Source organism: Pelecanus crispus, chromosome 21 (genome assembly GCF_030463565.1).
Source record: "Pelecanus crispus isolate bPelCri1 chromosome 21, bPelCri1.pri, whole genome shotgun sequence".
Taxonomy (NCBI): domain Eukaryota; kingdom Metazoa; phylum Chordata; class Aves; order Pelecaniformes; family Pelecanidae; genus Pelecanus; species Pelecanus crispus.
The window spans coordinates 293,498-317,601 of record NC_134663.1 but is presented as its reverse complement, the minus strand read 5'-3'; the positions used below and the strand labels follow the sequence as shown (position 1 = coordinate 317,601).

At 63.6% G+C, this 24,104-nt stretch overlaps 2 protein-coding genes across 3 annotated transcripts in view; both read right to left on the bottom strand.

Moving 5' to 3' along the window:
• Positions 1 to 3,576: 3,576 nt before the first annotated feature.
• Positions 3,577 to 5,481, bottom strand: NKX6-3 (NK6 homeobox 3). Its single transcript, XM_075724127.1, has 3 exons — positions 5,100 to 5,481; positions 3,883 to 4,052; positions 3,577 to 3,807 (listed from the first exon to the last, which is right to left on the bottom strand). The coding sequence occupies exons 1-3, from the start codon at positions 5,479 to 5,481 to the stop codon at positions 3,577 to 3,579; spliced, it is 783 nt and encodes a 260-aa protein (XP_075580242.1).
• Positions 5,482 to 7,017: 1,536 nt separating this feature from the next.
• Positions 7,018 to 24,104, bottom strand: part of ANK1 (ankyrin 1) — a 68,367-nt gene continuing 51,280 nt past the window's right edge. Inside the window, exons 19-43 of one of the 2 annotated variants that reach the window (XM_075724125.1) lie at positions 23,827 to 23,925; positions 23,416 to 23,514; positions 23,219 to 23,311; positions 22,951 to 23,023; positions 22,543 to 22,566; positions 21,526 to 21,628; positions 21,159 to 21,237; positions 20,784 to 20,881; positions 20,471 to 20,695; positions 19,897 to 20,051; positions 19,507 to 19,718; positions 19,177 to 19,381; positions 18,905 to 19,001; positions 18,292 to 18,520; positions 17,986 to 18,111; positions 17,779 to 17,898; positions 17,487 to 17,571; positions 17,152 to 17,226; positions 16,413 to 16,544; positions 16,073 to 16,219; positions 13,975 to 14,527; positions 13,069 to 13,327; positions 11,665 to 11,748; positions 11,224 to 11,391; positions 7,018 to 9,298 (exon numbers count right to left, since the gene is read on the bottom strand). In XM_075724125.1, the coding sequence (XP_075580240.1) occupies positions 9,272 to 9,298; positions 11,224 to 11,391; positions 11,665 to 11,748; positions 13,069 to 13,327; positions 13,975 to 14,527; positions 16,073 to 16,219; positions 16,413 to 16,544; positions 17,152 to 17,226; positions 17,487 to 17,571; positions 17,779 to 17,898; positions 17,986 to 18,111; positions 18,292 to 18,520; positions 18,905 to 19,001; positions 19,177 to 19,381; positions 19,507 to 19,718; positions 19,897 to 20,051; positions 20,471 to 20,695; positions 20,784 to 20,881; positions 21,159 to 21,237; positions 21,526 to 21,628; positions 22,543 to 22,566; positions 22,951 to 23,023; positions 23,219 to 23,311; positions 23,416 to 23,514; positions 23,827 to 23,925 (3,567 nt within the window). In that variant the 3' untranslated portion in view covers positions 7,018 to 9,271. Of the gene's footprint in view, positions 9,299 to 11,223; positions 11,392 to 11,664; positions 11,749 to 13,068; positions 13,328 to 13,974; positions 14,528 to 16,072; positions 16,220 to 16,412; positions 16,545 to 17,151; positions 17,227 to 17,486; positions 17,572 to 17,778; positions 17,899 to 17,985; positions 18,112 to 18,291; positions 18,521 to 18,904; positions 19,002 to 19,176; positions 19,382 to 19,506; positions 19,719 to 19,896; positions 20,052 to 20,470; positions 20,696 to 20,783; positions 20,882 to 21,089; positions 21,238 to 21,525; positions 21,629 to 22,542; positions 22,567 to 22,950; positions 23,024 to 23,218; positions 23,312 to 23,415; positions 23,515 to 23,826; positions 23,926 to 24,104 lie in introns of both variants that reach the window. The other variant, XM_075724123.1, reaches the window with a different exon arrangement.

Below are 24,104 nucleotides of genomic sequence, written 5' to 3'. Positions count from 1 at the left end.
TATACCATATGCCTTGTGGAACTTATCCTGTAGTGTGGCTAAGCTGCAGTTACCAAGCAGGTGTGTGACCCTGTCCTACTTGCCTAGACCATTTAATACAACATTTTACAAGCTGTATTTGCTCCAGTTCCTGCCTGAGCCACGTGCTTGCTCAAAAAGCTATTGGTGACACCCCCTCCCCCCCCCCCCCCCCCCCCCCCCGTAGCCTCTGGCCGGCGGTGATGGCCTCAGCTGGCCCCAGTTTTGCCCAAGGGCACTTTGCTGCGCTGGCCCCCAGGCTTGCAAAGCTTTTCCCTTGCTCAGGTGGCCGTTTGGCCCACGCTTGGGCTGCCTGGCTCCAGAGGGTGCCCAGGCCCCAGAAAGCCATGGGTGCCCAGGCAGTGCCTCTCGTGCTGGGTTCTGTGGGTGCCCCTTCCCCACGTGTTGTGCTGTAGCTGGGGACGTGATACTGGGTGGGGGCTGGTGGCATTGCTGCCTGCATCCCCCCGGCCTGGGAGGGCTCGCCTTTGCCTCGCCCCGGCCAGCAGCACGCTCCCCAGCCCTCACCCACCCAGAGTTCTTGTCTCTGGGGGTGTCCGGGCAGGGGCTGTCCCCGGGGCAGGCCTCACACACCCCAGTGCCTGCAGCAGCAGCCCCGGGCACTCGGCCAGGCTGTGGGTGCCACAACTCTTCTGGCCACAGCTTGCCCACCCACCCCCCCCCCCCCCCCCCCCCCCCGCCCCGGCCCTTGTCACAGATACCACGGTGCCGTGCAGGAGCCCTCCCCTGCCTCCCCAGCTCTGCGGGCCCTCCGACCGCCCCGCGGTGCTCGGGGACCATCCCCAGCAGCCCCGCTGCTGCCAGGATGCGCTGCAGCAGGCCGGGAGCTGGCTGGACAGGTTAGGAGGCACACATCCATCTTTCCTCAGCTCCCCCCTCCCCATGCCCCCAGTCAATACATCTCTCTCCGATGGGAAAGTTAATAAATTTAGCTCTAGATTAAAAGTATCGATCATTTCATTTGTAAGCGATAAATAACTGGGGGGAGCGCTGGGCGGCCCACGGGGTAGGGGCTGCCGGCTCCGGCTGCAGCAGCCATGCAGCCCACTGGGGCTGGGGGCCCTCATATGCATTCTGCCCGGATGCTGGCATTGATTTGCTATTAGTCTCCCCGCACCACCCAGTAGCACATCATTCCCAGAGCCGCTATTAATGGTCTTTTGATAAATAATCACTTGTAAGTCAATAAATTTTTATTAAACAGTGTGGCGCTTTGATTTATGAAAATCTGACGGGGTTTGTCTGGGAGAAAAGGGATGCAGAATTGAAGCGGAGCTGCTATCCATCTGCCTGCCAGGCTCGCACCCACACGCCCCCGGAGAAGCCGGCCCGAAGTGCTGCCGTGCGCTCTGCAGGCGCCCTGCCCGCACGCCCCAGGGCTGCCCAGCCTCAGGCCCCGGCCATGGGACACGAGGCCGGTTTGGGAGGGCAGAGCTGGCGCTCACCCTTGGCCAGGCTCCGTGTGCCCTGTTGAGACCCCAGTGCTGGCGGGGGACTGCTCTGCCGCAGCAGCCGCAGCCAGTGGCCGGTGCTGCCTGTGTGGGAAGCGGGACCATGGGACCAGCGGCGGCAGAGCGGGCAGGAGGGGAGCGCAGTCCTGGCCACCGCCCCGGGGCCCTGCGCAGAGCGGCGCTGCGCGGGGGGCCTGTCCACCTGCGGGGATGCATGGGGCAGCCAGGCTGCGGCTGCGATTTGTCACTCTCCCTGGCTGCAGCAGGCCGCAGGCCCTTTGCCACCTGCTTTATTTGTCTCCCAGCCCTGACGTGGCATCAGACAGGTGTTAAACTACTTAATCACTTTAAAATTGTTTTAATTTTCTGTTTTGTATTGATCTCCACAGCACCAATTAATCAGCTCACTGGACCAGGCAGTTAGTACATTAAAAATTGTCAGCCACGCTGGGCAGCTTAGAAAATGTCAAAAAAATATCCCGAGAGCAGCCCTGCACTTCTCCCGCTGTGCGGAGCCTGCTCCTGCTGAGCGCTGGCCGTGCCCATGGACAGTGACGTGGCTCTCCAAGCCCTGCCACGGGGCCAGGATGCATGGGGCTCGCAGCCTCTGCTCTACCCTGTGCACCAGGCTGTCCGTGGGTCCTGGCCTCCCACTCCTTGCAAAGGGTCCATCAGCTCTGCCACCCACTGGCATTTGTCCCATCACGGCAGCAGAGGGGCTGCACAGCTGAGGGGGGAGCGTTATGAGCCCCACCTTGGCTGCAGGGCTGGACAGAGACCTATGGGGGAGAGGAGTCTTCCCTAAGCCCTGGGAGAGTGCTGCTGCGCCATCAGGGCTCCTTGCAAAGTGCCCCCAGCCCAGCACAAGGCAGAAAGCAACAGATTGGAGAGGACTTGAAGCCAAATGTGGGCCCTGGGGCGCAGGCAGACAGGTCGTATGGCGATGGTCTGCAGCCCCACACCACGAGGCTGGTGCTGGGGGCCACTGCAAAGCCCCAGTCCTTCAGGGGCTTTGGCCATCCCCAGGGGTGGACTTGGCCACCAGCCTGTCCTTGGATGCTGCCTGCAGCTGCAGGGGAGGGCAGCTTGGGTTGTAGCCCCCTGCACCTCCTCCGTGCCAAGCTGCTAAATCAGTGTACAATGGGCCAGCAGCACCTTATCTCCTATCGATTTCCTCCCAACACACAGCCGGTCTGTTTGCTCACACCTGGCTGGCACTTTGCTTGCTCTTGGCTGAACAACTGCCAAGTTTGCCAGGCCACCAGCAGTGTGCCTGTGCCAGCAGCAGTCCCTTGGGCAGCCTGAGCGGATGGGGACAGGCAGCCCTGTGCGGCACCCACTGTCGGTGTGCGAGGGCTGAGCCATGGGGAGCCAGAGCAGGGGGTGTGCAGACCCATGGGCACACACGTGTGTGTGCACACAGCCCCGCTGCGCCGGGGTGCAGCACGGGGGGAAAAGCCCACCGGGTTGGCAGCAAACACACTGGGGCTATTGACGCCACATCAATCCTGCAGCCCTGACAGGTGAATGGGCTCTCACTCACACCGTTAAGATAAATGATATTTATTTGCTGCTAATAGGTTCCAACAAGAGGCCCCAACAAGTGACTTTTGAACCAGCACCTCTTGCTGCTGGTGCACACCCAAACCGGGGAAAACCCTGGGAAACGTCCCCAGGGCTGCCCCGCTCCTGTGGGCTCTTCCTGCCCACACACAGCACCACAGCCACGGCCCCTTCCCCTGCCTGGCACGCAGCCCCTGCCCCATACATGCGATCCCAGCCCCTCTCCGGCCCAGCCTCACGAGGGCACCCTGGACCGCGCGCCCGCGAAGCAAGCGCTGGGACTTGGCTGGGGCTGGGACCTTTATTTCATCAATGCCGACAGCACGGCCGCACCTGACACTGCCCACGCGTGCTGCTCCCAGCCCTGTGAGCCGCCATCCCTAGGCAGCAGCCACCAGGAAGGGGGCGGCAGCCGCCCCATGCCCACAGCCGGGCATCTGCGGGGGGTCACCCCCCTGGCAGGAAGCGGGCGGGCGGCCGGGCCGGGCGCCCCATGGCCCAGAGGGGCGGGCTGTGCCCACGCTCAGCCGCTGTGCGTGCCCAAGCCCAGCACCGAGAAGGCCGCACGGTGCTTCCTCAGCAGCAGCCGGATCTTCTCGTCATCCGAGTCAGGGTCCAGGGGCTTGTTGTACTCGTCGTCCTCGGTCTCAGAGGCCACCCGCTCTCCGCCAGAGCCCCCTGCCCGCTGCGAGGACGAGGAGGGCTCCAGGGCGCTCTTCTTCCTCCATTTGGTCCGTCGGTTCTGGAACCAGACCTGCCGCCCCACAGGACCGTCTCAGTTAGCAGCCATCACGCCACACCCCCATGCCACGCAGGGACCCACACTCACCTTCACCTGGGACTCGGTCATGCCAAGGGAATAGGCCAGCCGCGCTCTCTCCGGACCCGCCAGGTACTTGGTCTGCTCAAAAGTCTTCTCCAGAGCGAAGATCTGGTGCCCCGTGAAGGTTGGGCGCGTGTGCTTCTTCTTATGGATGCTGTCAGCCAGATGAGCAGGGGCTGCGGGAGAGGAGGAGGGAGGTGGGCGAGCACCTGGGCTCTCTGCAGTGCACAGCTCTGGGCAGCTCTCCCCTTCCCGAACACAGCACCAGCACACCCACCAGCCCTCAGCACCCACAGAGTCCCTCTGCACTGCCTCCCCTCCAAGTTAAAACCGTATTCTGGCTTCAAGGCTTCAGCCCCATCCCAGGAGGGCTGAGCTGCCCTCTGTGCGGGCCCCACAGAGCCAGAACCCAGCTCTGCACCTCCTGCTCAGGACAGAGCTGATTCACTGTGCTGAGAGGGGAAGGGCTGCTAGCAGCAGCGCATGACCCCAGAGCCCCGCAGCACCGGGGACACGGTACCTTCATGCCCCACACCTTGCAGGATGCATGACGGGAAGGCAGGCAGAGCTGGTCGGCTCATAACTGTGCTGGGAGCGGACGGCCAAGCTGCCTGACCTAGCTGCTCCAAGAGCACCGGCTGTAGAGCGGGGAAGGTAACCATGGCTGCAGGTGCTGAGCAGCTGCACCCAGCCCCTGGCCCAGAGCCTCCCGGGGCTCCCCACGGGGCAGGGGGTGCACCCATCCTACCCCCCGGCACAGCAGCAACATGCTCTACAAATCCCCCTGCCAGCTCTCCACCGGGCAGGCAGCACTGCCAGCCCAGGGCCAGCCGTCCTGCCCGTCTCTGCGCCGAGCTGGGCTGTGCGCTGACCCCAGCGAAGCTGCCGGAGGGATGGGGGATCTCCAGGGCGGCGGGCTCTGCCTGTCCTGGCCGGCTGTAGCTTGCCTGGAGGCTAAGCAAAGAGTTAATCTCTGCCATCGGAGCTGCCCCTGGTCTCGAGCCAGAACCTCCACGGCAGGTTGAAGTTCGGCAGCTCTGGCACCGGGGCCATTCCCGCCGTCCAGGGGCAGCCCTCAGGGTGAGCGGCCATGCCTCGCGCAGGGCGGTGGAGAAGCTGCGGCCTGGGCAGCTGCCCCGGTGCCGATGGCTCGGGGCTCTCTGGGGTGCCCGCCACCTGCGGCACCCTCCCGCCACCCACCCGCCCCAGCCCCGTGTACTTACGGCCGCCGCACTGCCGGCCACCCCGCCAGTCCGGGGCTGCCTCTGCCCAGCAGCTCCGGCCCCGCGGCAGGTACTCGCCAGCGGCCTTGGGGAGGGCCCCCACCTGGGGCCCGTAATAGACGCCCGGGGAGCTCAGTCCATTAAATCCGCCCGCGTGGGGGTAGCCAGGGAGGAGGCTGCCGTTCGGCGTCGCCGCGGGCCGGCTGAGGATGTCGGAGATGCCGTGGGGGGTGCCGGCAGCCAGCTGGGCGCCAAGCCCAGGGGGGCCCAGCTTGTAGAAGGAGCTCTGCACCGAGTACTGGCAGACGGGCGCCTTGGCCTCGGGGAAGGCGCCCAGCGAGGGGCCGTTGAGCAGGAAGGTGCCTGGCAGGTTGGCATCCATGGCTGCGGTGCCGAGGCAGCCCTCAGAGCCCGGCTCCCCGAGGGTGCGACGGCCAGCCCATCCCCACCGGCCCGGGGGCTACTGGGCCCTGCCTTCCGTCCCGGCCGGCGGGCACCCGGCCGGCCCTGGGACCCTCGCGGGCCACGGGCAGGGCCAGGGCGAGCGGCTGGGGCTGACCCCGCCGAGGTGGCACCGGCCCCGGCCCCGGCCGCTCAACTTGGGCTTGGGGAGCGCCAACATTTCTCTGATAAAGCTGAGGGCCATTAGAATACAGGGCTCCCATTGGCCGGGCGGCTGCAGGTGGCGCTCCCATTGGCCGGCTCTCCGCGGCCTCGGCCGCCATTGGCTGCGCCGCGGGGCCAGCCCGGGATTGGCCCGGCCCAGACAAATTGCGCTTTGAAAGCCGGCGGCGGGGGCACGGGGCGGGACGGGACCGGACGGGACGGGACCGGACGGGACGGGCCCCTGGACAGCGCCGGGCGGGGGCGGGGACCGGACGGGACAGGACAGGACAGGACAGGACGGGACGGGACGGGACGGGCCGGGCCGGGCCCCTGGACAGCGCCGGGCGGGGACCGGGACGGGACGGGACCGGACGGGACGGGCCCCTGGACAGCGCCGGGCGGGGGCGGGGACCGGACGGGACGGGACGGGACGGGACAGGACAGGACAGGACAGGACGGGACGGGCCCCTGGACAGCGCCGGGCGGGGACGGGGACGGGGACGGGGACGGGGACGGGACGGGCCCGGCCCCTGGACAGCGCCGGGCGGGGACGGGACGGGACGGGGCGGGGCGGGACGGGCCCCTGGACAGCGCCGGGTTGGGGCGGGACGGGACCGGACGGGACGGGCCATTGGACAGCGCCGGGCGGGGGCGGGGACCGGACGGGACGGGACAGGACGGGACGGGCCCCTGGACAGCGCCGGGCGGGGACCGGGACGGGACGGGACGGGACAGGACAGGACGGGACAGGACAGGACAGGACGGGCCCCTGGACAGCGCCGGGCGGGGACGGGACGGGGCGGGACGGACCCCTGGACAGCGCCGGGTTGGGGCGGGACGGGACCGGACGGGACGGGCCATTGGACAGCGCCGGACGGGACGGGACGGGACCGCGACGGGGCGGGACGGGCCCCTGGACAGCGCCGGGCGGAGACGGGACGGGACCGGGACCGGGACGGGACCGGACGGGCCGGGCCGCTGGACAGCGCCGGGCGGGGGTCTCGGCGGCCGGGGCACAGCCGCGCCGCTGCCCCCGGTGCGGCTCGGACGCCCCCGCAGCAGCACCGGGCGCCGCTTCCCCGCCCGTCCGGGGAGCCGCTGCCGCCTGGTCGGCCCCGAGACCCGCTCGGGGGCACGCACGTTTCTGCAGCCTTTGGCCTCCCCCGTGAATGGCGGAGCGCAAACAGCCGCCAGCCCCCGACCGCTCCCTGCCCTCCTGCAACGGGGCGCGGGCGCGGGGAAGCCCACCTGGCCACACACCCCGGAGCCTCAGTCTTCCCTGCACCCTCGGAAAAGCAGAGACGAGACACAGTCTGTGTTGGTTTCTTTATTAATTCATAGTCTGGTAGCTGGTGTACAGGGAAATGATCTATACATCAGGGGCTAAGACAGGGAGATCCAAAAGGCTTGTTTCCATAACAATTAAAAAAAGGAAATAAAAGTAATTTTTTAAAACTTCTAAAAAGCTTCTAGTGTGCAGACTGCAGCATTCTCTAGGCTCAATGTCGGGTGCAGCCTCCCCCTACCAGCCCTACGAGCAATCTGAGCGCAAAGCGATGTCACTGCAGGTGCCTGGCACGGTTGCAGCACAGCACATTCCCTAAGGTGTATACAAGGCCAAAGCACAGGACCCACACACAACTCTACAGTAATGCTACGGAGTCAGCTGCCGCAGTGGGTCTAGGGAGGTTATTGTACACAGCAAGGGCGATGGATGGAGAGTCTGTGCCTGTATGGCTCAACTTCGGGGTGGGGTGGGGAAGGCGTTGCTTTGCTCTCCAAGGCTAAGCTGGGTCATTTGCTTCGCTGCAGCTAGGCTTCTTCCTGACCGCAGGGGAGCCGGGAGCTTTCCTGGCAGATGCACACCCACCGCGAGACGGGGCTGCCCTGCCAGGGCCACCAGCCTGAAGCTGGAGGTGGGCTCATTCTGCACATGGCCTCAGAGAGCAAACTCGGGCCCTGTGAAAGGACCACCTCCGGGGGAAAGAGCAGGGTGTCCCCACACCACTGTGCTACAAAGACCAGCCCCCTACATTGCTTAGGTAAAGGACAGAGTTGGGGACATGGGACCTACTGCCACTACCTGCATCCGGCCCTCCTGGGGTCAAGTATTGTAGCAGATTCAACCTACTGCACACCTCAGAGTTGCCTGGGCAGCTCTGCCCGTCGCTGCTCTCCTGCTGGAGCAGCTGGCCCTGGGGCTGCCCGAGCTCCCAGGGTGACTGGTTGGTCCAGGCTGGCTGCAGCAGGGCATTTCACCTGGCCAACGTGCAGCCACCGGGGGAGCAGCCCCCCGTGTCTCGGGGGTTGGTCCTGGGAGGATCAGCATCCACGGGGTCAACGGGCTATGCTCATTTGTGCCCTCACAGGGAGGCCAGGGGACCCTGCAAAGCCCTTGCATTGGGTGAGTAGTGCAGGGCTGCTGGCTCCTGCCAGCTCCTGGCTCATCTCCTGAGCAGATATTGTGCTGAGTAGAGCTAGGCCCAACCCCGTGTGTGGCACAAGCATCCCCTGTTCTGCCTCACTACCCCTTGTCCCTGGGCCCCAAGCACCTCAGTGCAGGCCTACAGCTTCACCCCAGCTGGAGCCCACACAAACTGGGGCTTGCACCATCGACAGGCCCGTGGGACTGCACCTGTGGGCCCCCCTCTTCAGGCCAGGAAGGGGCCAGGCTCAGCCAGAGGGGCACCGAGCAGGGGCAGTCTGCTGCCCTTTTACTCCTATAGCCTCCCAGCTCCGTTCACCAGAGCCGCTCACGCACTCCAAAGGTTTTGCCCGTCCTGCAGCCTGAAGAGGTATTTGGGAGCAGAGCTGTTAGTGCTTTGTACATACTGCTAGAGTGTCCCTAGGGGTTTGCATAGTATTTATTGGTTCATATACACAAGGCTGATTGCTGTACAGTTTACACTTTCAACACAAGCAACGAGCTCAGTGCTCAGCCCAGAGCCCTGCCCTGGCGGCAGACGTTGCACGTGCTGGGGAGAGGAAGGGCAGCCCTGCACCAGCCCCTCTGCCCAAGGCAGCTGTGCTCCCTGCAACTCTCATCTCACACCCCCTGGCAACTGCTGCCCTCCCCATAACCCGACACTCACTGAGAGGGATGAGAAGCGAGTCCAGCAGAGGCAGCACGGGCGATGGGGGGTTTGAGCACCTCTCCTTCCATGGTGAGCAGTGCTGTGCTGCCCCAGCTTCCCTCTTGCAGCTGGAGCATGGGCGTGGGGATGCATTTACGCACGCGAACGCACGAGGGTTGAGTCTCCTTCCCTCTCGTTTTCTGCCAGTCCAGCTCTTGCCTCCCAGAGGAGCTGAGAGGATGCCCCTGGTGCGTGCTGCTGTCTCTGGGCTCCTGGCAGCAGCGGGGCAGGGACGGAGGCCCCTCCGTCAGTTTTAAGTACTGTAGCTCATGCGTCTTGCAGTCAGTCAGTCATGCGGATAGGACGGTAAGTATGTCTCATACGGAAATCATGCCATTAGCCTATAGAAACATGTACAGCCAGCCCTGCTCCCCTCCACTCTCTGCTTTCCTCTCCTCTCTTCTCAGGTATGTGTCAGAACGTGTGTGGAGTTCAGTGGTTTGGTGTTGAGGTGAGATCCTGGGGAGATACAGAGAGAGAGAGGTGGGGTTACCAGGAATTCATGGTGGCACAGCCAGGAGAAAGGGTGGGGGCAGCCAGGTACGCTGCAGTCCCAGCCCCTTCTGCAACCTGTTCTTGTCCCACACGCACCCATCCTGCCCAGCTACCACAAGACAAGTTTTGGCGGTGTCAGTGGGTAAGACCCCCTACATTCCTAATGCACACCCTGGACCACTTTTGCACGCTACGGAAAACAGCAAGAGCAAAGCAGCAGGAGCACTGCCCCAGAGAGAGGCAGACCCAGGGACTGTTTGTGGAGCGGGGCAGGCAGTAGGTGTAGGGACACAGGTCTGCATGAACATGTGTCCACAAGAACAAGCCTCTTGACTGCCATGCACCCACAGAGAGCCCACTAACACAGTGGAGAGAGGAGGGAGAGGGAGGACAGACAGACACAGCCATGCATGTACAGCAGAGGCCAGAGGACCGACTGCCCCTGCTTTGCAGCCTCCTCCCTGGCGCAGGCAGTGCTTGGCAGCCGGGGAGCATGCGTGCAGCACCTTCTCAAGTGCTGCACTGCCAGCCCAGCAGCGAGTGTGCGGAGAACAACGATGCAGCCGGGTCCAAGTGTGCTGTGCCAAGCACCCTGCCTTGAGCCTGGTCTAGTCCCACCCAACAGGGAGGGCAGGGGGAGCAGGGAGTGCACGAAACTCAAGGGACGATTCAGTGCTCACACTGGGGATCAATGGAAGAAATGTCCCGGGCCAAAGACAGGTGCCCTGCCCTCAACCCCTACAAGCATCATGTTCCTGCACCCCGCCATTCCTGCATCCCTGCTGCCCTCACGTCCACCAGCAGCACCCTGCCACGGCCCGCACCTCCTTTCCTGGCCACAGGAGCTTCAGCAGACCTCAATGCCGCCCTCTCGTGCCACCACGCCTGGCTGGCAGCGGCAGCCGCTTGCAGCTCCCAGCAGGAGCACTGCGAGCAGAGGCAGCAGGCCATGGCCGAGAGCTGTGACACCCCCCATCCGGCCCACAGCTCTGCCGGTGCCCAGCTGCACCCCGTGGGAAGGGGAGGCAGGGGCACCAGGCTCCAAGGGCCAGCCTCGTCTGCCACAAGGCCGCACAGTTAGTGCTTATGGACGAAGGGGACAGCTCTGCTCAGCCCCCATGCGAATGCTATCCACTCCCTGGAGCGGTTCTGGACAAGGATCATCCCTCCACTGTAGCCCAGCATAGCCAGGAGTAACAAGCCCCTGTCACTGAGGACCCAGGGTGCTGTGACTGCAGTAGCAGCCCCTGGGGCTGTGGCCGCAGCGGAGTGCTGAGCGCAGAGGCTGACCCCGGGTTAGCAGCACGGGCATGCCGCTGCCCAACCTCAGCATTTTTATGCAGACCCCTCTCCGCAGGCCGAGAGCTGGGCACAGCCCTGTTACGCTTTCCCCAGGAGGATGCGCATGACCAGCAGCTCAGTGCAGGCAGCAGCACGGGGAGCTGGGATAGAAGGAAGAGCAAAGGTGGGGTTACCTCAAAAGAGGCCATTTGAGGGGTCACTGCTTCCCCCTTTTCAGGCTGGCTCGTTTCACTATCTGAGCCCCCATCCTGCCCCCGGAGCCTTCTGGTTTCGGGACACGCACTCGCACCTCCTCCTGAGGAAGCCACAGGGGCAGGAAGCAGGACATCACCCACGTGAACAGACAGACATACAGAAGAGGACAGGAGAGGGAAAGGCAGAGTCAGTTGGCAGAAGACACGGAGCGAGAAGAAGACTGGTGCAGTAGGCAAGAGCTGCCCCTGGAAGCCTTAGAGGGGAAACAGAAGAGGAGAGCGGGGCAGAAGAAAGAATAGGGGGTGGCGGAGCCCCAGAGCCCGTGACTCCTGCAGAGGCGGTGCTGGCCCCAGGCAGGGTGCCTGCAAGGTGGGCTATAAGCCACACCGTACCTTGGCTCCCAGGCCGTCCCGGTGCAGGATGGAGTATTTCATTAAGTGATCGTCCTCAGCCTCCAGGTCTTGGGGGTCCTGCAGGGAGCCCTCCAGAATCAGCTCCTCCTGCTCCGGCCTGTCATCTGTGTCACCAGGGCCCAGCTGACACACCACCTTCCGGATGACCTGTGGAGACCCGTGCAGCCGGGCATCACAGCTAGCCCCCAGGCACCATGCCTCCCTCCTTGCCCGGTCTGGCCCTGAACTGCACGTGGCGTGCAGCCTCTGCCCCACGTGCAGGGTCCGGCCGGAGAAGTGCTGTGACCGTAACTGAAGATGGGGGACGCAGGTGCCCTGGATGGGCCCCTGGGCTGCAGGGAGAAGCAGGGCAGCTGGGCAGAGGGGAGAGGAGAAAGGCTGTGGCATGCCCTTGCCCGCACCGTGCCCTTGATCACTCACCTTCTTGGTGATGATATTGCCTTGATCATCTGTGAACTGCTCCTCAGTCACCTGTTCTCCAGGGAGATGAAGGACTTCATTCCCCTGCAGTGACAGGAGGGACATCAGGGCATTTCAGGGGGGGTGAGCAGAGCCCCTTTGCAGGCAGAACAGTACCCCTGACACGCACCCCACAGCCTCTGTCTCCCACCCTGCCCCATCCCTTCACTGCTCTCCTCTGCATCAGCCCCTGGGCTGGTCTCTCGGTTCCCTGCTCATTACCTTCACAAGGACGCGCCGGCGGACGACCCGGGTGGAGAGAGTCTCCTCGTCGTCCGCCAGCCCCTGGCTCTCCCCGAGCTCCTTGTCCAGCTCGCGGTGGGCGTGTTTGAGCAGGAAGCGGACAGAGCCCCTGACGATGTGCATGACGTTCTGGCAGCTGACCAGGAAGAAGGCCAGCAGCACCAGGGCGATCAGCAACTGGGCCAGGAGAGCCCACATCCTGCCTCAGCACACGCAGCTGCTCGTGCGCCCTGCGGGTCTGAGCCTGCTGCTCAGAGCCCAGCCATGCTACTCAGCTGGGACGCGCAAAGCCCCCGGGGCAGCAGCAGCCCTGCGGGTCTGCAGCTGTCGCAGCGCGGTGCCTGGGCTCTGTGGGAGGACTGCTGTAACCCTAGCTGCCGCAGCTCAGCTGGCTGTGGGCGGCGAGAAGGGAGCAGGCAGGTGGGGCGTCCTTTGCGCTGACAGCTTCTGTCAATGTCGTGGGTCCAGGACTGTGACAGCACCACCCGTCCCCAGCCAGGCAGTAACCAGGACAGCCCTGTGCCCCTTCTCCGTCAGCTCGCCAACAACCTGTCTTCCTGCCTCTGGTGGGAGGGCAGCGCACAGTCCTCTGTCACGGGACAAATGAAGCCCTGGGCAGGAGCCAGGGGCTCGGGGTGTCACTGGAATTGCATGTGACTCGGGAGACACACACTGCAGAGCTGAGCAATCACCTCCGAGCATGCCGTGCTGCCGGGATGGCTGTGTGTGCCCTGGCCAGGGAAAGGCGCTTGCCCTCACCTTGTACCTGCCGGCTCCGTGTGGCTATGGCGGGACGCCCACCACCCAGCCTGGCCCCTAGACCAGCTCTATTTCTGGCTTCAGCAGGCTGTTGGGCCAGCAGCCAGAGCAGATACTCAATAAGGAAGCAGGCAGGGAGGCTGGCTGCGTTATAAATGGAGAGCAAGAGCTCAGGTATCAAGCACAGCAGGCTATTCTGGGCTCAGAGGCACCCCTGGGGGCAGGGGGCAGGAAGCGTGCCAGGAGACTTGTGCCTCCTCTAGCACCCGCTCAGCTCAGCTGGCCTTGCAGCAGGCTTGGGAAAGCTCTGTCCATAGGGTCTCCACCTCCTGTGGGGCCGGGTCCCCCTGCTCTTACCCTCACCTGCCCAAAGAAGCGGCTGTCTGCCTCCTCCTGCCAGCCGCCCGTGGGGTGCTGGGGCTGCCAGTTGCTGTCCTCTGTGGAGCTGACCCGCATCAGCTCCACGGCCGGCACTAGGAGCTGCTCTTGCTCCTGGGCCTGTGCCCCGGAGGCCGTGGTGTGCGTCGGGAGCAGCCTTCGGGTGACCCCCTCCTGCCAGGAGCCCGCTGTCAGGTCCTGTAGGCAGGAGATAAAGGAGCCTTCTGCATTCCAGTCCCTCAGCCTGGGCACCGGAGAGGGACAGGGACAGGGAGAGAGAGACAGAGAGAGAGAGGCAGTCAGCTTTGCCGTGGAGTGCTGCACCCTAAGCACCAGCCTACCTCTGGCAGGCAGCCAGCGCAGCCTGCACCCCGCCAGGCGCTGGGCTCCCCAGCTCACGGCACTGCTGGGCGCCCGGCACAAGCAGCACAAAACGCAGATGCACAAAGGGCGCAGGCCTGCTCCCTGCCACGCTCCCTGCCCGCCCCACAGCCTCGCGGCCTGGCTGCGAGGGTCTAAGGCAACGCTGTGGAGCATCGCTGGGCCCTGCCAGCAACCTCATGGTACCAGTGCCACTGGGAACGCAGCGGGATGCAGCCCAGGCTGAGATGGCTCCAGTAAGCACAACCTACATGCAGGGCCTGGCTGTCTGCCTGGGGTCCCTCCCAGGTGCTCTGCAAGGAGCACCCCAGGGCACCTCCAGAGAGGCGCAAGGCACATGGCCCAAGCCACTGCTCTGTCTGCCTGGGATGACCAGGCTCCAGAGCTGGAGACCAGCAGAGAAGCAAGCAAAGCTGGGAGATTATTGCAGCTGGCCCAGCGCAGGGCAATAGCTGGCGAAGCAGTTCTGCTCCCCTCCCACAGCCGCCCCAGTGCTCCAGGCCACAGTACCTGTCTGCGCTCTTCTCCATGACATGGCTAATGGTAGGTGATGCAGTGATCCTGGCTTGCACCTTCTGCTGAACTGAAACAAAAGAGACTTCACTCTCCGGGTCCCGCTCCCCGGTCCCTGGCTGGCAATCACCGGCTGGCATCTTCCCCTCTGGCTTCTGCCCCTCCTCCTGCTCTAGAAGGTCAATCAGGCCATTCATAGCATCTGAGTCCACTGTGTCATCCTCAACCAGGTCCATAGAGCCCATGTGGTCTGGGCCATGCACGTCTGCTAGAAGCTGCCCTGGGAACCGGCCTTCACTTGTGGCATCCGAGTCCTCGGCCTTGCTGCACTCCAGAGAGGAGTCCTCAGCAGTCACCAGCGAGGGGGTGAGCCCCGAGGACCACACCTGCATGTCGGACATCTCCATCAGGGCATCCTGCTCGGTGGCAGCCATGGGGATAGCATCCATGATGGCCACCTCATTCCAGTACTGGTCGGCACGCAGCGGGGATGGCAGCGTGTAATGCAGGGAGGCGGGGGACAGCAGCTCGTCCTGCAGCGAAGCGTAACCTATATGGGCAGACAGAGGTGACATCTCCAGCAGCTGTCTCACGCACACAGAAGCACAGTGGGGCGAGAAGGGAAACAGCCTCTGGGAGGGTGCCTGCCCCAAGGACAGCAATGGGCATGCCACAGACCCCAGTGGCTGGGATAAGCAGGGCTGCGCTCACAGCAGCTGCTGCCTTTGCATGGTCCCTGCAAGTGCTGCCATGCCTCCCTCCCTTCGAGTCCTGCAGCTGGTTCGGGCAGGCCCTGGGGCTGCCTGCTCCCTGCAGGGAGGACTGGCCTGGGGTCCACACGATGCCCCATCCACGCTGCAGGATACAGTGCCTCTTTGTTACCCTGCTCCATCACCCCCCGGGTCCCTGCCCACAGCCCCCGTCCAGCATCAGCTAGCTGATGGTCAGCCTGGAGTTCAGGTGGCCAAGTCTGGCAGGCACTGTCTCCCGAAGTCAACCCCTCTCCACAGCACAGAGGAGCAGGCTGGAAGTAGTACCATGAGCAGGGAAGGATGGCCCTGGTACATGTCATGCAACCCCAAGGCCCTGGGGGATGCAGCCAGGCCCCTACAACCTTGTTGGTGTCTCCAGGGCCACAAGCAGTTGTCATGGCCTCATCAGCCAGGGCCACGTGCACAGCCCAGGCACACCGATATGGACTGCAGCCAAGCCAGGCACTCCCACCCACGCAGGTGGCTTTGCTCAGCCTTTTTCAGCTCTGAGCCACTAGCCCCTTTTCCACCCCCAGAGATCAGCAGAGAACCCGTTCTGCTCCCCAGGCAGCCAGGGATTGCTAGCCACAGCCAAGGCATGGGGGACAGCTGGGACCTCCAGCCTGCAAGCATGACAGCCATGAGAGGGGCAGTCCCTGATGACATGCAGTCGCCGGAGCAGGACGCGGCTCCCGGAGGCCTCAGCTGAGGTGGAGACAGTGGAGACAGGCAGTGGAGGAAGATGAGAGAAGGAGAGGCCAGGATGAGCTCAGAGGCGAGAGGTGACAAGAAGTGACCCACAGGAGTGCCTGCACCTGACGGCGCTAGGTGGCATGTTTGAGAGAGCAAAACAAGGGGAAAGACAGACGGAGAGAGCGATGAGCCAGTGCTGTACAGGCGCTGCCACAGCGCAGGGCTGCAGCAGCACAAAGCTCTGTCCCTGCCCGGCTCCCCGGCGGCACACACTGCAGCCGACCCTGGCTGTGTCCCCACACCCAGGCACACTCTGCCTCAGACCCTGCCTGGGCGCACCACCGCAGCCAGCCAGGACTCCGTGAGCTCCCTGGCCACAGCTCAGCTCGCACAGCCAGAGGCACCTCTCACTGGCACGTCAGGGTAGGGAACATGTGTCCACCCCACCTGGAGAGCTTCTGAGAAAGCAGTATGGCACGGCCAAGCTTCCTGCAGCGTAAGTCCCGGTGAAGAGGCTGCGTCTGTCGGCAATGCCTTGTGCCCATTCTGCTCCCAGCAGACCACCGGCGCACCCTGGTCGGCCCCGACCTGTCTGCATGGACTCTGCCCCCAGCGCCCTCCTGCAGTCCCCACCAGAAGTCAGGACTCACCATTCATCTGGGACGGCGAGAGGGAGTAGTCTCTGTCCATGTAGCGCCAGCTGCCCTTCAGGCTGCGGCTCTGCCGGCCGGAGCCCTCCAGCGTATTGACAATCTCGCTGCGGTCAATGTTCCTCAGTGCCGTGTACAGACTCTCGACTGCAGGGGGAAGCCAGTGTCAGCAAACCGGTCACTGGGGGAACATAGCCATGCCCCTGGCACCGTCCAGGTGGGCAGGTGCGCATGAACCAGCAGTGTAAAGCCAGCCAGTGACCCCTGAGCATGCACATGCTGCTCTGCGCAGCCAGCCCTGCCACCTCCACGCCTGTAACAGGGCACCCCAGGTACTCACTCTTGACACTCTTGCCCTCGCGGCTGACCCAGAGGTTGAGTAAGGCTATGCTCTGCTCCAGCAGGGAGTTGGGGTTCTCCACACGTATCCTGTTGATGTCATCCACCCCAAAACGCAGCTCACGTGCCAGCTCTGGGGGAGACACCACATCTCAGCATCACATCCTCCAGCGCCCACCACCAGCTCCCGAGTCAAAAAGGCTAGGGATGTTGTAAAGGGCTCAGCCCGACCCAGCAGAGAATCCCCCATGTCACATGCAGCTGAACACAGCAGCGCATGCAGAAGCAGGAACTGGGATGGGGCAAGAGGTCGAAGCCCCTTTGCCCAGGCTGGCTGTGATCAGCGTAGCAGTGTCTCAGGCTAAGGAGAAGTGCGGGTACTGCTGTTGGGTGTGCGGCTGCAACAGCAGCGCTGGGCCTCCACAAACAGCAGCAATACATACGAGACAGAACAAAATCCTAGCCTGGTATCTGTGCACATGTGTGTGAATGCGTGCACAGCTGCAAGAAGGGTCATTTCAGTGCCAGGGTATGCTCCCAGTTTAGCAGAAGTGCTGGGAGGCAAGGCCAGCCTGCCAGAGGAGCTATGCAGACTGCATGCACAGCAACTGCATCAGGGCCCAGCTCCCTGGGCAGTGTAAAGCATATTCACTCCACCCTGCAGCATGTTTCCAGCCTTCCTAAGCATCAGCTTTCCGAGGAGTGTTGTGCATCCTCAGAGCGCTCAGGTATGGACTCACCAGCCCAGCTGAGGCCCAGCTGTTCCGCTATGTCGACCATCTTCTGGTCTGCCTTGTCCGTGCTGCTCAGAGAGCCTGGAGGAGAAGAGGGAGTCACAGCTTCAGCTGCGCAGGGCTCTGTGCCAGGGTGGAGAGGGGGAAGGGGTGCTGGCTGTGGGGGTCTCGCAGCCCCATAGGCATGGCACTGCCCTGCAGGCAGGGCCAAGGAAACCCTCAGGGAAAGGGAAGCTGCCACGAGCGTGAGTACAACGGGGTCAGCCCAGCCTTTCCAATGGGCTTGGGCACCCCAAGCACAGGTGGTGAGTGGGCTTGAACAGTCCCAACAGGCTGCGTACCAAAACTGGCCTCGCTTAGGGTGCTGTATCGCTCCCGCAGAGACAATGGCGTCAGTGTCCTCCTCCGCTCCTCACTGCCACTTCCCTGTGAGAGTGGGGACAAACCAGCTCAAAAAGAGGGCAGCAGCTCTGCCCTGGCACCACTGTTTCTCCCGCAGCCCCAGAGTGGCACAGCATGGCCATGTGGAGCAGCTGGGGAAGAAAAGCTGACAGTGAGGGCTGCCTCCTGCACCTGGGGGAGGGATGGGGCCCTGCCACCCCCTCCCAGAGGTGCCAGAGACCTGGCACTGACCTTGGTGCAGGGTGGTATGCTGATGTTCAGGTGGCAGAGCACATGCTGGAGGTCCTCGTATTTCATGGCCTTGCGCAAGAAAGACAGGGAGCCACTGGCTTCCCGGCTGCTGTCCCGAACCTGAGCACCAAGAGCCCGGTTAGGTGGACTGACACAGGGTAGGCACAGGGGCCCCAACTGCAGCCCAGCCCCGCACCCTGCCGTTACCTTGATGGGGATGGCGAGACGATTCTCTCGGAAGGACTGGAAGAGGAAGGTGCGGGGCTGAGTGGCCTTCTTGACAGGCACCAGGTTCCCTGAGAGCTCAATGTGCAAAGGCATCCCCTCTACCACCTGGCAGAGAGCAGAAAACGGGCTCAGACCCTGTGCAGAGCTGCTTCTCCTGCCCCTGGACAGGGCAGGTAACCCCGACCCCCCTCGCCAGGCCAGGGCCAGGCCCCTTGACTGGCATCAGTCCCCCCTTACTTGGGCAGCCTTCTCCCTGCTGCCCCCACCATGCTGCTGGGGACAAACCTCAATGTCCCTGCTGCGGGCCACCTCAGTGAAGTTTTCATGCTGCTCTAAAGTCTTGTCAACCTTGTCATCAGTCATGCAGTAGCAGCGCAGCCGGCCTTCCCGTGCATCATTCATCTTGGCATACACCACGAATTTGGCCATGTAGGGCACGGCCGTCAGCTCCTTGTACAGCATTGTGGCAAAGTGCACGGCCTCGGCTGTGCGCGGGCAGTCGGCCAGCCAGAACCTGCGGGAGGGCTGGGTTGGGGTGCTGCCGGGCAGGTTCCCCAGTGGCACCAGGAGAGCTGCCCCCCGCCACCAAGCAACTGCACCGCAGAGGGTGCCCCAAGAGCTCTGGGTACAGGAGCAGTCTCATCTGTGATGGGGGACCCACCCAAGCACAAGGAATGGCCCCTTCCCTCTGCACACCCAGTTCTCCTGAGTGTTTCCTGACGTGAGGTGAGGCAGCATGGGGGTCTCAAGGCTGGAGGCAACTGCCCTGCATGTGGGAATGGGGCAGCACCACAATGAGCACCGGGGCAGGAGGCTTCTCCCGGCACAGGCTGCACCCCAAGAGGGCCCAAGGAGCAGCAGATGTCTCCAGATGAGCACATGGCCACCCAGCACTCACCTGGCAGATACATTGGTGGTGAAGTTAGCACACTCATTTTCATAGACCAACTTCGTGGTGCCTGTTATGTCTTCCCACTGGGCTTGGGCTGTTCCTCCTGCAGCAGAAACCAAGGGTGAGCATGCTGCCTTTCCATAAGCATCCCCCAGGCATTTGCTCTCTCCACTGCTGTGACCTGTCCTTAGCTCCCAGGAGCTGCATCCCACTGAGGCAGCCCAGCCCGTCCCCCCAGAGAGCACGCCTGCCTGCGCAGCAGGGGTTGGCAGCCTCACCGATCACACTGCAGAGCAGGCGCAGGCTGGTGGTGTCACCCTCACCGCTGTCTCGGGGATTGTCCTTCCAGGATGGTGGCAGCGGGATACGGAGGCCAATGGGGCGGTGGAACTTCCTCCGGCGCGGCTCCACCGTGACGATGGGGCTGAAGGTCGCCTGATTCCCCAGCAGCTTAGTCACTAGCTCATCAGGCACGGGCTGCGCCTGCGGGCAGCACAACCATGGGCATCAGGGCTGGATTGCCCCGGGCTGGGGAACGGCCTGGGCTTACTCCTACCCCTGCCGGCAGGAGCCCAGCGGGGCCCCAGGCCAGGCTTGCCGGGGCTCACCTGCAGGGCCAGCCTCACTTTCTTGGTGACAGCAGTGTCTGGGAAGGTGGCCTGTACCATGGGCACCAGTGTGCTTTTCAAACACCCTCCCTCGGGGCCGATCAGATCGCAGTCTTGGCGAATCCGGGACATGACCACGAAGTAAAGAGGGAAGTCGGTGGTGATGATGCGGCAGACCCTCTTCTTGTCCAGCTCCTCTGGGCTCTCCAGCTCTGCGAGGGCAGCACAGCCATCAATGCTCATACACCAAGCCTGCGGCTGTCACCCACCGCCCCCTGCGAGCTGCTCCGACCGTGCCACACTCAGCCCCATCCCATGACCCAGGCCAGCTGCAGCCCTGCCTGTGGTGAGCCACATGGTGCCAAGCCCCTGCCTGCCTGGCACACTCACCCTCATCCATGCCATTGAGCAGCGGGTCCATGTAGCTCTCCTCATAGCGGTTGTGGTGCTCCTTCCAGACAGAGCCATTCTCATTGCGCAACACCACCAGTTCGCGGTCTCTGCGCCCATATGAGGCAAAGTGTGGGATCTCCACAATGACGGGGCTGCAGACAGCAAAGGAAGGGTGCTTGCACCCATGCACTGCCACCGGGACATACAGGCAATGAGGTGGCCCTGGGCAGAGCGCCTGCCCATGCCGTACAGCCACCAGAGGAGGAAGACAGGACTGCTCACACCCTTGTCTTTGGGAAACAGGGCTCTGCACCTGGCAGGACTGTGCTGGTCAGAGCTTTTCCTACCACAGCACAGCCACTGCTCCATTTTGCTGGAATGACGCACCCCAAAAACATGCTGCGCCTGGCCAGAGGCAGGATCTCTCCTGCACCAGACCCCCAGAAGGTGTGACAGGCAGAGGTCCTTCCCCAGCTGGCAGAGACTCCAGAGGAGCCTGGATCCATCCCCAGTCCTGAGGGACGGCCCCAGTGTGGGCAGCCCCATCTGCTCTGTTCCCAGCTGCGCTCACCTGAGGAACTGGGCGCCAGCGGGCCCCAGGGCAATGATCCGGCTGGCCAGACCCTCCTCCTCAGCCAGCGATGGGGGTGCAGGCAGCTTTTGGGGCTTCACCAGGCGGCAGGTGATGCGGGTCGGTGCGGCGCAGGCGCGGGGCGGGATGACCACGCGTAGTCCATGGTGCCGGCTGCCCCGCATGGAGCCACCACGGGCATCCACCATGAAGCTCACCAGGAACCTGGAGCGGGCAGAGGCACGGGCAGGTGGGCACCTTGTAGCCAGCTCACGCGCAGAGTGTGCATATACCACGTGGGCTGGGCACTCACCCTGTGTGCACAGGGCTGGCCACCGGGCTGATGTTATCCGAGGTCTCGGTGGCAGGGCTGCTGGGGATCAGGGAGTCCTCATCGAACTCCTTGGAGGGCTGTGTAAGGCAGGGAAGAGCCCCCATGGGCACAGCATCCTATCTGAGGGTGCTCAGCCTGCCCACTCCTCCACAGTCTCACAACCCCCCCTGGGCAGTCCCGTACCACCCGGTCCACCCCCACCACCCACCCCGCGTTTCGGCTCTGTGGTGATGGGGGGGCTGGGAATGGCTGGGTGGGCTGTGGCAGGCTGTGTCTCACGCTCACCTCCTGCGGGGACACGGAGGATGCATGCAGCAGGCTGGCTTGCTCAGCTTCTGTCTCCACAGGTCCTACCTGCTCAGTCTCCTCCGGTCTGGTCACCACAGTCTCAGGTGGGACGCAGGGGACCTGCGGAACAGCTGGAGACTCCACCCTGGCAGGAGAGGGCAGTGACAGCTACTGAAGTGGCAGGCCTGGGCCCCTCAGCCCCCGGCCGTCCTCAGGGAGTCCCAGGGCTGCTGGACAAAGGCAAACTCAGCAGCGGACCCACATCCTGGTGCAGGAACACCACCAGCCAGCTTTGCCTGCTGTGCTAGCCAGTGGGGGCTCAGTGATCCGTTCCTTGCCCACAGCTGTCCCTGCCCCACTGGCATCCCAGCCCAGCACCAGGCTGGCCCTGTGCCCAGTACCCGCTCCCTCCTCACCATCCAGTGCCTCTTACGTTTGCTCCAGTGTCGTCGTGGCCCCAAACTCCAGCATCTCCCTCTTGTCCTCCTGGTCTCTGGGATCAGGTGTCCTGGGCTTTGGTGCGTTCAGCTCCTCCTCTGAAACCGAGAACTGGCTCAGCAAGCAGAGAGGCAGAAGGACAAGGGAGCACAGACATCCAGCCCTTGCCCCCATCGCTCCTCTGGGCTGGAGCCAGGCCCATCTCTGTTCCCACTGCTGGCCACACACACTTGTCCCCTGGGTCTGAACCAGCCACAGGGCAGCTTTGCCCTCTGCCAGACGGGGTCTGCTGGCAGGGGCAAGGCCCGTGCTGCGGATCAGTGCGGCAGGAGCTGTGGTAGCTGTCAGGAGCCTCGGCTGCTAGCCAACCCCCTTCCCACAGCACCAAGCACAGAGCAGAGCCTGCTGGGGACACCCTGCCGTTGGACGTTGGGGACAGGAGTGTAGGCAGGGCTGCAGACATGGGAAGTGTTCCCTAACACTGCCGAGTGCATCCGTGCACCCCCCTTGGAGGCACAAGGCCAGCCAGTGCTGCCTGCTGGCCCAATTAATGCCTGCTAAGGAGTTCACCAGGCTTCAGCTCTCGCCAGTGCCCTATGGGAGTCCAGCACCTCCCAAAGCAGGGAGAGGGCCCTAGTGAAAGGGAGGAGACCGTAGCAGCAAGGAGACCCTTGAGCACTCAGGTTCATCCCGGCCCTGGCCAGGACGGCACGGGGCGGTTGTGGAGGGGCACTGCAGTTTGTCACAGAACCAGGCTCTTCTGCCTACCAGGGACAGGGCCTGGGGCTGACAGGGAGCCAGGGCTACCCCGCAGTGGCGGGATGGCCCCATTCATGCAGTCACACCACAGCAAGCAGCATGGACGCAGATGGGCATGGCGGGATGGCAGGGCCTGGCACCAGATAGCACCAGCCCAGCAGCAAGGCTCAGCAGATGGATGTGGCGTGCGGATGGTTAGTGGCCATGGGGTGAAATGGGCCATTGAGTTGGGGCAGGGGGACAGATTTCATACCCATTACTGTGACATGAGCAGTGCCTGCAAAGTAAGAAGAGGCAAAGGTGAGTTCTTGGTGGGAGGGAGCACGAGTGGACCACCTGCAGCCTGGTACCACCCCACGGAGCAGGGCACGGTGCGGGGCTCTGCATGCCCAAGGACTCTCTGCACATCCCTGGGGCATGGGACCATGGAGAGGTCCAGGCACACCCCTCCTGCATAGTGCAGGGAAGCACCCGGGCCAGGAGGTGCCACTCCAGAAGTATGGTGGGGTCCCCTTGTCCTCTCCACAAGACTACTGTGGGGCCACACAGTTCCCCCACCCCAGCCAGCAGGAACACCAGTGCCTGTCCCTGGGCCTGCTGCTGCCACACTGGCCCAGCCAGCAGATCTCTGGGATGGTGCAACCCAGCTCCAGCCCCTCACCTTCATCCTCTGACACGTCCAGAATCTCGTCTACTGTCTCCGGGAAGCTCATGCGGTGCTTGTCACCGACTGACTGCGGGAGCAGAGCAGAGTCAGAGGAGGCCAGCCCTTTGCTGCGCAGCCCCCTCCAGCCCCCTCCTCACACCCAGGCTAGGCACCCAGCTGTCAGTGCTGGCCCTGCCCAGCTGCGCTCAGCAGACCTCTGCCTGGCTGCTCCCAGCCCCAGCCCTCCTCCACAGGGCCCTGTTCCCAGTCCCCAGGGGCTCACCGGGATGTCGGTTTCCTCTGTGACAATCTTGAGCACGTCTGTGACAGAAATGTAGCCAAGCCGCTTTGCGATGGCCAGGGGAGTGGTGCCATTCTGTGCAAGGGGGAAGGACTGGGTCAGCAGCAGCCACAAGGAAGCCCAGGCAGGCGCCCAAGCTTGTCATGGGGTGAGGAGGTGCAGGCGAGCACCATACTCACTGTGCTGATCTCATTGGGAGAGGCACCGTGCTTCAGCAGCAGCGTCACAACGTCCGTGTGGCCCTGCTGCGCCGCTTGGTGCAGAGGGGTGTAGCCCAGCTGCAGGGGAGGACAGAAGGTGCTGCCATCCATTCTGCTGCCCCAGAAGTGCCCCCGGGCCTCACACTGTGCTTCATGCCTGAAGCACGAGGGCAGCTCCCTCCTTTCCGGGGTAAGCAAAGGGCTCTGCAGAACCCAGCACTTGCCCAGGGCTGTAGCTAGACTACAGCAGCTTCCAGCCATGGAGACAGGAGGCTTGGAGCAATGTGGGGGGGAGAAGTAGAAGCAGGGAGGGATGCTAAGCCTTCCCCATCAACCTGCATGCTGTTGCTCAGGGCGTAAGGGTCCCCAGAGCACAGGACACCTCTGTACCTTAGTCTTGGCATTGACATCAGCCTGGTGCTGCAGCAAAAACTTCACCAGCTTGATGTTCCCATAGTGGCTGGCCATATGCAGTGGGGTATAGCCCATCTGAAAGACAAGATCAGGTTTCAGCCTGCCCTCAGTGGTGCTTCCTGCCCTTCTGGCTTGAGTATGCTCATCCCATGGGCAAGCCCCCATGGATGAAGGATGGGGCACGTGTGCGGGTGCTGCCTGAGAGCCCAGGACCAGGGCAGAGGGCACACTGCAGACCACACTACGTTATGCCT